This window comes from Mus caroli, chromosome 7, assembly GCF_900094665.2.
Source record: "Mus caroli chromosome 7, CAROLI_EIJ_v1.1, whole genome shotgun sequence".
NCBI lineage: Eukaryota > Metazoa > Chordata > Mammalia > Rodentia > Muridae > Mus > Mus caroli.
The window spans coordinates 113,132,243-113,145,758 of record NC_034576.1 but is presented as its reverse complement, the minus strand read 5'-3'; the positions used below and the strand labels follow the sequence as shown (position 1 = coordinate 113,145,758).

General features: G+C 44.2%; 1 protein-coding gene across 1 annotated transcript; it reads left to right on the top strand.

Moving 5' to 3' along the window:
- Positions 1–12,796, top strand: Lyve1 (lymphatic vessel endothelial hyaluronan receptor 1). Its single transcript, XM_021167682.2, has 6 exons — positions 1–276; positions 3,240–3,408; positions 3,506–3,645; positions 9,429–9,725; positions 10,495–10,573; positions 11,048–12,796. Exons 1-6 carry the CDS (start codon positions 192–194, stop codon positions 11,232–11,234), a joined length of 957 nt encoding a protein of 318 aa, XP_021023341.1. The 5' UTR covers positions 1–191; the 3' UTR covers positions 11,235–12,796.
- Positions 12,797–13,516: the final 720 nt, after the last annotated feature.

Genomic DNA, 13,516 nt, shown 5'->3' with positions numbered 1-13,516 from the left:
GCCGTCCACAAAGTACAGCCTGGGCGTTCAAGGGATGTCACTCATTTCCTCCAGTGATTTTGACAAATCAGAAGCTTGAAAGCAGGGAAATCCTCAGCCTATTTCCAGAACTCTCCATCCAGCTTGGTGATTGAACATCTGTCTCCCTTACTGCGAGTGGCCAGCCACAGTGCCCCGGAGGGATCTGCACAATGCTCCAGCACACTAGCCTGGTGTTACTCCTCGCCTCTATTTGGACCACTAGGCACCCAGTCCAAGGTGCCGACCACGGGCAAGGTAGGTGTCTTACCAGGTTTCTACACGGAGGCTACACGAGGGCTTGGGAAGCGCCCTAGGCTCCCCCTGCTCTTGACTATGGACTGTTGAGAATGGGGGAGACTTGTGAGGTTAACAGATTGAGTGGGGCTTATTACTTAGCTAAAGAGGTTTGACTGCACTGCAGACTCTCCAAATGACTCATATTCACCTTGACATCACTTAGAATTTTAATTGGGGTTATGGAAAGTTTTTAATGATAATAATTTGAAATTTTTTTTAAAATGAGAAGTCATTTGTTTTTAAAGGATTTTATTCAAGGAGCAAACCAAGGTTATGAACATTGAAAGCAGTCATCAAGTCCAAGGAAAAATGGGTATATTTTATTAAATCCTGCCCACTTTATACAACTCTGTTAATATAATTGCTTTAATCGCAAGGCATTCTGCCACTAGTGGAATGCAATGTTTTAATCTGCAGGGAATTAGCTGACAATTTGGGTTTAAATGTTTCCCATCAGCAGCTGTGAAGGGAGGGATTCCAGTTGCGTTTGTGAGCTGCGTTCATGGAGACTTCATTTGGCATGGTAGGAAAAACGCTGAAGTCACAAACCACTTATTACTGTCCTGGGCAAGTGAAGTAACAGATTCATTGAAGAGAACCCTTCTGCTGAAGATGCCCTGAAACAGGAGACATCCCAGGATCAGATGTTCGGAGTTGATTCATATATTGCTGGATTTGACTTTTATGAGAGATTAGAGTAGATGATTATGCTGCTTCTCCCCCCCCCAATACCAGAACTGTCACTTTAAAATAAACCTGGTCCTCTTAGCAATGCCATCAGGAGGCCATACACACAACACACACACACACACACTCACACACACCACACCACAGTGCTACAATTACACCAGTTATTTTGGAAATTTTTTTTTTTGGTTATGCTTTGGTTTTGGGTTTTTTTGGGGGGAGGGGGATGGGGGTCTCTTGTAGCCCAGGCTAGCCATAAATTCACTGTGTAGCTGAAAGTGATTTTGAATTCCGGATCCTTTCTTCCTTCACACAGTAGATGTAGGGATTACAAGTGTGTCGTGTTCAGTCCCACGCTGTGACAAAGCATGAACTGCAGGCTTTGTGCCTGCTAGGCAGGTACTCCAAACTGAGCCACACCCCTCGCTCTTAGACCCCTACCACACTATTTGCTTCCTCCTCAACAATGGCATTTTGTTTCCGAAGGAAATTAAATTCTTGCAAAGAGTAGAAAGTTACCATCATCCAGCTGGCCTCAGTGGTGCTGAGGTGAGGAGTGGGTGCAGACAGGAACTTCTTAAAAGGCTTGTTACAGAGAGAGTCAGAATTGAGCGTGTGTAGAGTCGCACTGACTCCTCTGTCAGAAAACATTTCCTATGTGGGAAAAAACAGTCTCCGTGCATCCAAGGGCTTTGTCTAATGCCCCGCAGGTAGACGATCCTAACACTTGGCATTGCCTCCGCCCTATCAGATTCCCAAGAGCACAGTGTTCCTGTGATCTGTGACATTTTCTAAGAAGTCTTCTAGAACGTGTAACTTGGGATTCCAGCTTGATATTAGAATTTCTAAATGAAATCAGAAAGCATGAAATTTGTATGTTTGACTGTTTTGCATGGATTAGAGCTCTGCTAGGGACAAGCTACCTAATTTACTTCCAACTACAAGGCCTCACAAGGTGCAACTTCACAGATGAAAGCCCTAACTTGTCCCCAAAGTCCCAACAGCTAATCAACAGCAGGAGAGGCATGAAGTTTTTCTCACAGGCTTGGGAACTTGAAATGAACTTTCATAGATAAAGCTCAACAGATGAGAGAGAGAGGGAGGGAGAGGGAGAGAATGAGAGAATCTCACAAGAATGTTTTAAGTAAGTTTACAATTTTGAACCACTAGACTAAGAGTTTGTGTGGTCCATAGGCCAAAGGCTGGGTATCCCTGCTAGAGTCTTGCATAGCCACTATTTACAAGGCTAAAATGCCTTTTTAAAGTGGATTTTCATAATAAAGCCCAGGGGAAGTATGGTAATACAGGGGATATAATACATGGTAATTTTACATAGATCTATAAGTTCCAGAGAAGTGTGTCAAAAGAGCTCCCAGATCCACTAGATTTTGAGAAAAATATTCTGACAAGTACCATTGCCTCAGCCTTCCCAAGATCAGTCTTTGGTAGATAACATCAGAATGCTTTGAAGCCCAAAGGACGCTATTATCTCTTAGTACCTAGTTTGTGGCAGATGCTAAGCCCTGCTAGAACTCACGCATGAAACTCCCGCTACCCTCTGCCCAGCAGACCATTAGTACTCTCTCTATTCCAAATAAGGAAATGGGCTCAAAAAGATAAAGTAACAAACTTGCAAGGTCTCAGAGTTACAGAGAGCAGGTGATAGCCAAGCCCGCCCTGATTCTGAAACTCAACTTCCTTTATTTAGTTTCCCTGCCCTGCAAGATTTCCTGCAGGCTCCTCCAGGAATTTCTGAGTAAGCCTGTCCTCCAATGGCCAAAAAGGACCTGAAACGGAGAACTCACATTCTCTTCTAGCAAGTATACGCCTCTTTCAAAACAGGGACACGTTACTTTGGAGTATTGCTAGTGATTATGCTGTTAACCAGAGCTCTGAGTTCTTTCTTTGAACTCTCGGAGGCTTCCTTACATAGACTAAAAAAAAAAAAAAAAAAAGCTTGCAGCATCTAAATCACCTAGACCCCCACGCTGGAACCAATTGATAGCTAAAGCTTCCTTAGTACAGAGTGCTCAGTGGGCTCGGGATCTGGAGATTTACAGCCTCAATCAGGCAGTACAAGCATCTAACCCAGAGGGCAGTCCATGTGGGATATTCTTGGCTTGTATCATAACTAAGTTCAACACCAGCCTCACAGACCAGGGTCAAGACAATGATTCTCTGAGAGCTGGGAACAAGGCTGGAAGCAAACTGAGGACTTTATGATTTCTTTCCAGACCTTTCCATTTCTACGTGCAGAATCATGGGTGTTGCCCTTGTGGGCAGAAACAGAAACCCACAGATGAATTTCACAGAAGCCAACGAGGCCTGTAAGATGCTGGGACTGACTCTGGCCAGCAGGGACCAGGTGGAGTCAGCGCAGAAATCTGGCTTTGAGACTTGCAGGTGAGAAAGAGCTTCACTAAAGCCAGTATTCCTGCTTAGTGGTAGACATGGTGCCTTCTAACCTTTGTCCATTCAACCAATGTGTGCTCTTCTACAGCTATGGATGGGTTGGAGAACAGTTCTCTGTCATCCCTCGGATTTTCTCAAACCCCAGGTGTGGGAAGAATGGCAAAGGTGTCCTGATTTGGTATGCTCCCTCCAGCCAAAAGTTCAAAGCCTATTGCCACAACTCATCTGGTGAGTCAGACCCTGAGCCACTTCATGTGGCTCATTCTATGGGTGTCTCAAGATCTGGGACCTGTCTGGGATGAGCAGCCCTGAGTAGCAGCAGAAGCAGTTGTGGGTTATCTAAATATTACCAGACCAGGCTGTGGGGAGCAATGTACCCCTCAGAGGAAAATATTTGGGGAAGTAGTACTGAGTGGTAGCGTAAGAATAAGGGTTTCTAGAGGCTCGGCTATTACCTCCACTGCCCGGGTTTCTTATAAGATAAACAGGAAGTGGGAAATAAACAGATATCTATATGTATGGATGCATCCCTCTGGACAAAGCAGTTGAGAAGTTAGCTATCTTGCAGAACTTTGAACTTCCCTTGAGGAAGCCTTATCATCCCATCTACAGACAAGGAAACGTAGCCATGGGAACTTTAATCCACTTGTCTTACGTATCTGTGTTGGACATTCTCCATTACTGTGATGAAATACCTGCAGCTGATCAATTTATAAAGAAAGGAAGAGTAGCTCAGACTCCTGGAGAATCAAGGTCATGGTGTAACAGCAACTTGACCTTTGGGAGGATTCCATGTCATCACAAAGGGCAGAATATATAAGAGAAGCGTTATGTGTGCTGAGATTGGACCCCAGAGAGGAATGCAGGAATATAATACATCCTAGCACCAACCAAGGTCCCAGGAGAACTCACAGATGGCTGTGGTACCCTTTATGACCTCCTGCTAGGCTCCACCCCTTAAAGGTCTTACCCCTTCTTGGCGTTACCACATTGGATTCTAACACACAAACATTGGAGGATACACTTGAGCTGTGCTTGGGTCTAACTCTGACACCACATCCTTCTATGATCCCACCTGACATTTTGAAATCAAGGACCAATCTCCCTCTTTTGAAGGAAGATATTGAAACCTAGAGAGCAGGACTGATTTGCAGTCATCTTCATAGTCTTGCCCATAGGCCTTGGTTGCCCTAATCTAATGGCTTTGCTAAGCCATTTCTCAGAGCATTTCTTTTAACTACTACCCAGTTAGTTGTTCCATGTGTGGTAAGAAGGCTGCTTGACACGCACTCATATGTCTGACTTCCTGAAGGTTAGCTAGCGAGTGGTCATATATACACAAGAGAGATTTCAATACTAATTTATAAGATCTAAGAGACAATGTTCACCCACCAACATCAGCCAAGTTGGATCCAGGGATTCCAAGCAATTCTCTGAAGCAGAGAGCTTTGACATAAGCGATCTTAAAGACACCCATCCTGCTTCCTCCCCTCACCAGCAGTTCATAGTGCATGTTTTGGGGGCAGGGAGTTAGCGACAGAGTCAAGACTTGCACCCTGATGACATGTCGCCATCCTTCTTGTCCCTTCAGTGTGTCTTAGCTAAAGAGTTATCTGTGTGCCTGCCTCTCTCATCGCCCCATTCCTGGGAGCTGGTCCTGCCTTGCTGGGGCACAGTGCTGTGGTGCCCATCTCTCTGACTAAACAAGAGAGAGGAAGGAGCCTCAGACTCATCTGGTTCCTCCTACTTTTGCTTGAGGTGTACTCTCAGCCCCTGTTACTTCCTACACCCTGAAAGGTCAAGAAACTTCTTCAACTTCCGGTCAATGTGTGAGGCATGCTGTAGAGAGTAATGTGTAGTAGGAATCACAGCCTAACAAAGAACACCAAATGTCAATAGTTCCTATTACTGACTGTTTTACTCTGATGATTTGCTCAAGATGGTGACTAACAGGTTGAAAATGAAGCCGAGAAGGATATATTTTCTCATTTGTAGTTAGTAGGTATCCTTACACACAATATTTTAGTACCATGAAATTATCCTCACCCCAAACTAGTCCTTGCTGAAAATGGTTATTATATAGGGGACTACAGATTAATGATTTTTCTAAATCAGTCCTCCTTTCTGTATTTATTAGTTAGCCCCCTCTCTCTCACGCACACACACATACACACGTATGTATACACACACACACACACACACACACGCATGTATACACACACTTCCTCCACCTTAAGCTACCATAGACATGTGATGTTTGATTTATTCAATGTGCCAAGCACATTAAAATAAATTTTATACTTATTATTCTTTCTAGTCCTGTGCATGTTCCAAATCTGGTATGTAGGAGTCTTAGGTGACTACTGCTTCCTAGCAATGAGACAGACCCAGGTTCACTTTGTACTCTCTTTGTTCCTGGTGGAGAGATAACAGTTCATTTCTCTATGGGCCTCTGGTACTTTTGGGTGCAAAATGCTAACCAAAAACCAAGATCTACATGAAAATTATTTACATTACTAGTCTCAGCAAGTATGAGAGAGAGAGAGACAGACAGACAGACAGACAGACAGACAGAGAACATGTACATGCACATGTGTGTGAACTGCGCACATATGGACATTTTTAACTCAAATTTAATAACTTACTTTTTCTGACTTCGCTTTATCTCTCTTCTCCTACACCCAGAATGTTAGTTCTTAGTAAATAATACATTTAATTTTTTTGTGCTACGGAAGTTTCAAAATAGCAAGGCAGTATCTTTGGGAGACGACTCTATTGAGTAGAACTGAGGATTGCTTCATCCCTTCCCCCACTGCAGAAGAAAGTTCTGCGAGGACAGGTGATCAGGGGACTCTGTGTAAAAGTGACTGGACCAACCCCTCCTCCACTGTGATTCGGATCCCATTCGAAAAGAATAGAAGAGGCTTATTTGTTTCGGTTTGTTACAGGGCTCAATTTTACTGTTTCAATTTTCTCACACACACACAGCATCAGCAGGCAGCTATTCAAAGTAATCAGGGATGTCCAACTCCTAACCCTCCCATCTTTATGCATGTCTTGCCTGTGCATCTGTTTTGCACATAAAGAAAGGTATATGGGAGACTGTTTACTTTTCTCACGGAAAAGCTGGGATTCCATGCGCTACTCTGTGCATAGCTTTCCCACGTACAGCCTTAAAACTAGTCTGGGTCGACTCACAGACACGTTTCTAATTCTTAATGGCTAGGTTTTTAATGTGCTCGAGTGGCTGTCTGTATAGTCATTCATTCAGTCTGCCTTCTATTGGTGGACTTTTGTGCTCTTCCTAATCTTTCTATGATTTAGGAACCAGACATTTCTAAATTCTTCTATTTCTGTGCAGTTTGCTAGAACTCTCTTCTCTGCTCCTGGACTGCCTCCCTCTCTCTGCATCTGGCCCCTCCCCTCGCCCTCCTCCACTGGTAAATATTTGCCCTACAGCCTTTGGTGACTTCTCACATATGTAGTATGTAGCATGTGATATCTTTTATATATAAAAATAGAATGCATGTAAAAACACGTGAATATGGTTAAAGAGGGTTGTGAACTCTAGTAGAAAATGCCCTTTCCTACAGAGTAAATTCCAAGCCCTTTAGCTTGGTAACTTGCAGTCTTGATACCCTGGCCAGGTCTGTCTTTCCAGCCTTGCCTCCTGCTTGCAGGCTTTCTCCTGCCAGTCACACTATTCTCTAGAGCCGTACTCTGCTCCTGCTCATTTTCCTGACCTGGCTGTACTTACCCACTTCTCCGTTCTTGGATCATGCACATCCTGCTGACCAGGATATCCTGTTCTCTCCCTACAGATGAGCCTGCTCTGTTTCAGCCACACTGGGTTTCTTGTTCATCAAATGGGCTCAGCACATTCAGAGTTCCTGCTCTTGCACTTTTTGTTTTCTTCCAGTGTCTGCCCTAGATCTCTAGTGACTGGCCAGTTTTGACCACTAGGTCTCAGGTTAAGTACTGTCTCCCCAGGAGACTTCCTCTTGTGGCCCTAACCAAGGATGCAGCCTTCATCTCCACCCTTACCAGTTTAACCGACACCCTGTTTAAGTTTTGTTTTACTATTTATAATATTCCAAAACCGTGGCTTATTTATCTTTTATCATCTCTGTTCTTCCAATGGTTCAGAAGCCTCTTAAGAGCAGGGATTATGACTCTGGCATCTAGAGCGCAGGCCTGGCATGGAGATGGTACTCTGTAAGTATCTGTTGAATAAGTGCCATCAGCTTTCCACACTGCACCCTACGTCATGCCAGAAGCAGGAGCTGTAACCACTTATGTGCCAGTGTTTTATTTTTTTCCCTTTATTTTTATTTATTTATTTATTTATTTATTTATTTATTATTAGGTATTTTCCTCAATTACATTTCCAATGCTATCCAAAAAGTCCCCAATACACTCCCCCCCCAGTCCCCCACCCACCCACCCCCACCCCTTGGCCCTGGCATTCCCCTGTACTGGGGCATATAAAGTTGGCAAGTCCAATGGGCCTCTCTTTCCAGTGATGGCCGACTAGGCCATCTTTTGATACAAATGCAGCTAGAGTCAAGAGCTCTGGGGAACTGTTAGTTCATAATAATGTTCCACCTATGGGGTTGCAGTTCCCTTTAGCTTCTTGGGTACTTTCTCTAGCTCCTCCATTGGGGGCCCTGTGATCCATTCAATAGCTGACTGTGAGCATCCACTTCTGTGTTTGCTAGGCCCCTGTGCCAGTGTTTTAGAATTCAGCAATGTCTATTGAGTTCTCTGTGTTTTCTTCCCTCACTTTAAAATGTTGATTCTCTGAGGGAAGAACTTAGCAAGGACCAAAGAATGGGAAACAGGACTAAAGGTTCAAGGTGACAAAGGTCAACGATGATGCTTATTTGAACAAGGCCGTTTTCAAAGTGTCATGTATAGAATAAACTACTGACTGGATGCAAGTGTGGTCAAACATTTTATTGGCAGTATTCCATAGACTCATAACTGGTGACTTATTTACCTTTCAAAGGTAAATCAACTTCATGAAACTACTACTTTCATAGCCACAATTCTGGCCAGTAGCATCCACTGCTATAAATAATCAGGGCTTTAAAAGAGATGAAAATGTGTATTGTAAGATACTGTGCTGCTCTCTCATTTCCCGACTGTGATTGAGCAAGAGAACTCAATGTCTATGATCTTCAGCATCTTCCTGTGTAAATGAAGCCTTGATAAATGCTAAACACCTGGTACCACGGCTGACCCAGAGTGAAAAAGACAACAGATGTGTTTCCTAGCAACTCTTCTCCAACAGATTGGAAAACACTACGTACCTCCCTCCCCACTCCCTCCCTGAGCACAGAGAGATTTTATTTTAGATCTGGTCCTAAAGTGGTATCTTACGTACACCCCCAGTTTTTCCTTTCTCTCTTTCATTTTTCCTTTATCTTTCTCCGTTATATTCAAATATTCACTGAGCATTTACGATATGCCAGGCACAGAGGAAGAACCATGATCCTCAAATCAGACCAGTTTCCTGCTGCAGGCAGTTCACGGTCAATACAGAGGGAGACAAAATGATGAGAACAAGATGACAAGATCAGGCACAGACAAGAATAGTCAACCAGAGACCCAGTCTAGAGAAGTCTGGCAAGGCCCAGTAAACCTGACAGCTGGGGAGAATTGATTAAGTAAAGAGCAGACAGGGGTTGTAAGGGTGGGAAAGGCATCCCAGAGAAATCCAGGGTGATGAAGGAAGTGAAGCAACAGCCGAGGGGCTGGCAGGATAGCAAGGCTGTGGAGAGGAAGCCTGGGCATTTGAGTCGTTTAGTCTCATGATGTTGGCAGGGTGGGCTCACAGAAGGCCTCATTGGAGGAGGCTTTCAGTGGAGGCTGATGCTGCAGGACGCTAAGGAAGGGAACTGAGATTAGATTTGAATCTTGGTGAGACCTGGGTTCTGACTGCAGTGAGAGGCCTGGTGAGGTCCTGCTGCCGAGCTTACTTCTCCCTTCCCTCGTCTTTCTTTGGACAGACACCTGGGTTAACTCCTGCATTCCAGAAATCGTCACCACATTTTACCCCGTGTTGGACACTCAAACACCTGCAACAGAGTTTTCTGTTAGCAGCAGCGCCTACTTGGCATCATCCCCCGACTCCACAACGCCTGTTTCTGCCACCACCCGGGCTCCACCTTTGACCTCCATGGCACGGAAGACAAAAATGATTTGTATCACGGAAGTTTATACAGAACCTATCACCATGGCTACAGAAACAGAAGCATCTGTTGAAAGTGGGGCAGCATTCAAGAATGAAGCAGCTGGGTTTGGAGGTGAATGTCTTCTGGGTCTGCATGGGCACAAGCAGCTGTAGTCAACAGACAATGCACATCACCCAGTACATCTCCAGACAGAGCGCTCAGCACCCACAAGACACAAATAAAAGCTTAACAAAAACCCAGCTTCCACAGACTCTTAGAGATAGCTTTGTAAATAGCTTCAAGGGTCAGGTGACACTTCATGCACACAAAAGAGCTTCCCTGCTGAAAACTTGCATTTCCACAAAATAAATAATTATCCTATACTATAGATACAAAAGAACATATCTTCATGGCATATGACTTTAACCCAAATGCCAGTTTCTCACATGGACCTGTGAGATTGATCTCGGAGCTTCAAGCAACAATGTACCCCACTCTTCACGTTGCAGTGATAAAGTAGACATAAAAATACACACACACACACCGAGCAAATAGAGGGCTGGTGAGGTAGCTGGGTGGGCGAAGGCCCTTGCTGCCAAAGCCCAACAACATAAGTTCAATCCCCAGAACCCACATGATGGAAGGAGAGAACTGATTCTCACAAGTTGTCCTCTGGCATCCACATTTAGACAGTGTCTCTTTAGAACTTGCACCCACCCACCTACACACATGCACACATACAATGCAAAAAATAAAAGTGTGTGTGTGTGTATGATTAAAATAGTCACAAAGAAGGGTCTTCTGTACTATTTCTTATCTATGTCCCATGTAAAAGTGAATCATTGCATGCACAGACACACACATGCAAGCAAAAGGCCAATGGACCCTGTCTCCCCTCCAGGTGTCCCCACCACCCTGCTGGTGCTGGCTCTCCTCTTCTTTGGTGCTGCCGCTGTGCTGGCTGTTTGCTACGTGAAAAGGTGAGGTTGCAGGCACATCTCTAGTCTTGTCACCTTTGCTGTGCAACTAACTGGTGCTCTTCCACGGTTGTTATTGGCATTTGGTCAAAAGGGAGATGGCACCCCTTTTAGACATCACTACTACCTGCCCTTTGCGCACGTATGTCATCTAGACAGTAGATATTGGTCAGTGGGTGTCAAACTCAAGAAATGAAAACAGAGAGGTTAACAGTTAGGGAAAATCTTAGACTGTATTTCAGTTGGGGTTCTGGGAGGGTCATGAGGACACCCCAAGTCCAGCCTATGGGTACTGTTCAATAGGACTGAATCCACTAAAATTCGAGAGTGATATATTTGAGTATACCTGTATTAGCATCACTGTGAAGTTAGGGTGCTTAGGGAACTGTGCCAGTATGTCCCATGGTAGACAAAGTCCTATATGTTGTGATGTGTGCCACCTCAAGTCTCTCCTTGTGATATATGTGTATCCTACAGGTATGTGAAGGCCTTCCCTTTCACAACCAAGAATCAACAGAAGGAAATGATCGAAACCAAGGTTGTAAAGGAAGAGAAGGCTGATGACGTCAATGCTAATGAAGAATCAAAGAAAACCATTAAAAACCCAGAGGAGGCCAAGAGTCCACCCAAAACTACGGTGCGATGCTTAGAAGCTGAAGTTTAGATGCAAGAGAGTGGAGAAGGTACACACGAGGCAAGTTTCATGCCCCAGGAACCAAAGAAGCAAGCCACTGTCAGTTCCTGCAGAAAAAGACTGCAGAGTTCACCAGAAGGAGCCCTCTCCTTACTGCAGTCTTCTCTGGACTCTACCCTCTGGCCTCCAACCTTCCCACAGCCTCCCTAACCCTTCTGTGGCTCACAGCAGACCAGAGAGTGGAGGGAGCTTTCAAAGTACCAGGTCTTAAAACAGCTCCTAAGCTCACACTCAGAGACAGGCATCCAGGTTGCCTGACCCCCATGAAAGGCCAGAGTCCCTGAGACGTGGCCAGCCCCATAGTTCAAAATCTTCCCACAGGGAAATACACCACCTGGCTGTGCTCTTTGGAACCAGGCACATGTAAAATAAGGAAAGGAAAACAACAGAAGGTCATAGAGAGCCTGGGTGACTTGAGACTTAATCTCTGGAAAGCCAAAATAAACAGAGCATGAGATGGGAGCTGGGGGCACATATAGCAGCCTTGTTGGCTGAGACTGTAAATACAGGCTGGGGCCGAGAAGCCTCTCAGTTAATTGATCTGCACCACGTAGACACACTTTCTTTTCTTTTTACTGTTGCTGGTGTTCTCTAGAGACAAATACACGTTTATAAGAAACCTAAAAGCAGAGAGTCCAGGAGCTGACTCAGTGGTAAAGCACTTGCCCGGCATGTACAAACAAGGCTTCCAGTCCAATCCCCAGAACCCACCGATCCCACACACGCAAAGAAACAAACACAAGTATGCATTTCCATTTTTTACTTGAATTACAGGACCCATGGCTGAGAAAACAACTATGTTAAAAGGTAAAAAAAAGAAAAGTACAAAAAGAAAAAAAAGTTGTCAGGTAATCTGCTACAAACTGAGAACCCTTGAGAAACTGAAATGTTTGGCGCCGACAGTGTTACAGGTTGCAGATTATGTTTGAAGGCTGGGATACTTTCACAAACAGAATGATATATTAGAGAGACTCAGTCTAAATATGAAGTTTACTTACGTTTCATGCACACCTTAGACACTTAGCCTGGTGGTAATTTCAGACGAAAATTTAAAAATAATTTTCCACATGAGATAAAGTTTCACAGTGTGACACTTCCCCCTGGGGACAGCATGCTGACAAACAGTTTCAGGCTTGGTAAAAGTTTAGTTTTCAGATTTTGGGGTTAAAGCTATGAGGAGCTATGTATGGCATGACATTCCATAACTGATATTACTCAACACATTCTCATGGATAGCGAAGTGTGGGCTGAAGCTAATATTTTTTTTCCAGCTTTGATATCCTTAGCTTTTCTACTTCCAAACTAATTTTTTTTGTTGCTGAGAATATCCATTTATTTTCTCTAATACAGCAACTACTTCAACCTTAATTTATTATTAATGTATTTGAAAGTGTATTATTACCTCTATGTACCAACATATACACTTTGTGTGCCTTTAACAAATACATTATTAGCTCTTATTCTTTTCCAGCAAGAAGAACCTGAGAGGAAAAAAATATCTGTGCCCCAAACAAATAAAGCATTTAGAAACATCTTTGCTCTTTTGTTTCTATAGAAACACTGTGCAAAATTTAAGGGATACATCATAATCTTTACTTAGCAAAAGTAAAATGGACACAGGAATACATGTATCACCCTATGGGCTGTCTTTGATTCAAATGGTCTCATTTAAATTGGCCAGTGTCACGGTTTTAATGTGAAACATCTCTCACAGCCTTGTGTGGTTGAACATTTGCTCCCCGTCCTCCAATTCTGCTGCTCTGGGAGGTGTGGACCCTTTAGGAGCTAGGCTTTACATAGAGGAAACAGGTCTGGGGGAGGGTTTTAAGGTTTATAGCCCAGGCATACTTCCCACTCTTTCTTTGCTTCCTGGTCCATGGAGACATGAGCCCGCAGCCTGATGCCCCTGTTGTCACAGGCTTTCACTGCTCCCATTACTGTGCCTTCCCTCTGTGATGAGCTGTAACTTCACATGTGAACCAGAACCAATCTTTCCTCTCTTCTTTGCTATTTGGTCACAGCCGTGAGACAATGGCTAAACAGTCAGGTTCATACACTGCAGTCTGTTACTTGGGGCTGAGAGGCAGCAAGGGAGGAGCCAAAGAGCAAGAGCGAGAGCAGGAGCAGTCGTCGTCTTTTAGCTTTAATCTTGGAAGTGGTAACAATAATAAATAGGTCAGAAGTAAGTGTCTATGTTCAGTGCACTCATAGAAAGAGAGGCATATGCATACCAGGACGTGGGGAGCTTGGAG

Coding starts and splice junctions, on each gene's coding strand:
- Lyve1 (XM_021167682.2), top strand. CDS start 192: ATGCTCCAGCACACTAGCCTGGTGTTACTCCTCGCCTCTATTTGGACC. Junction 9,726..10,494: donor TGAAGCAGCTGGGTTTGGAG/GTGAATGTCTTC, acceptor TCTCCCCTCCAG/GTGTCCCCACCACCCTGCTG. Junction 10,574..11,047: donor GCTGTTTGCTACGTGAAAAG/GTGAGGTTGCAG, acceptor TGTATCCTACAG/GTATGTGAAGGCCTTCCCTT.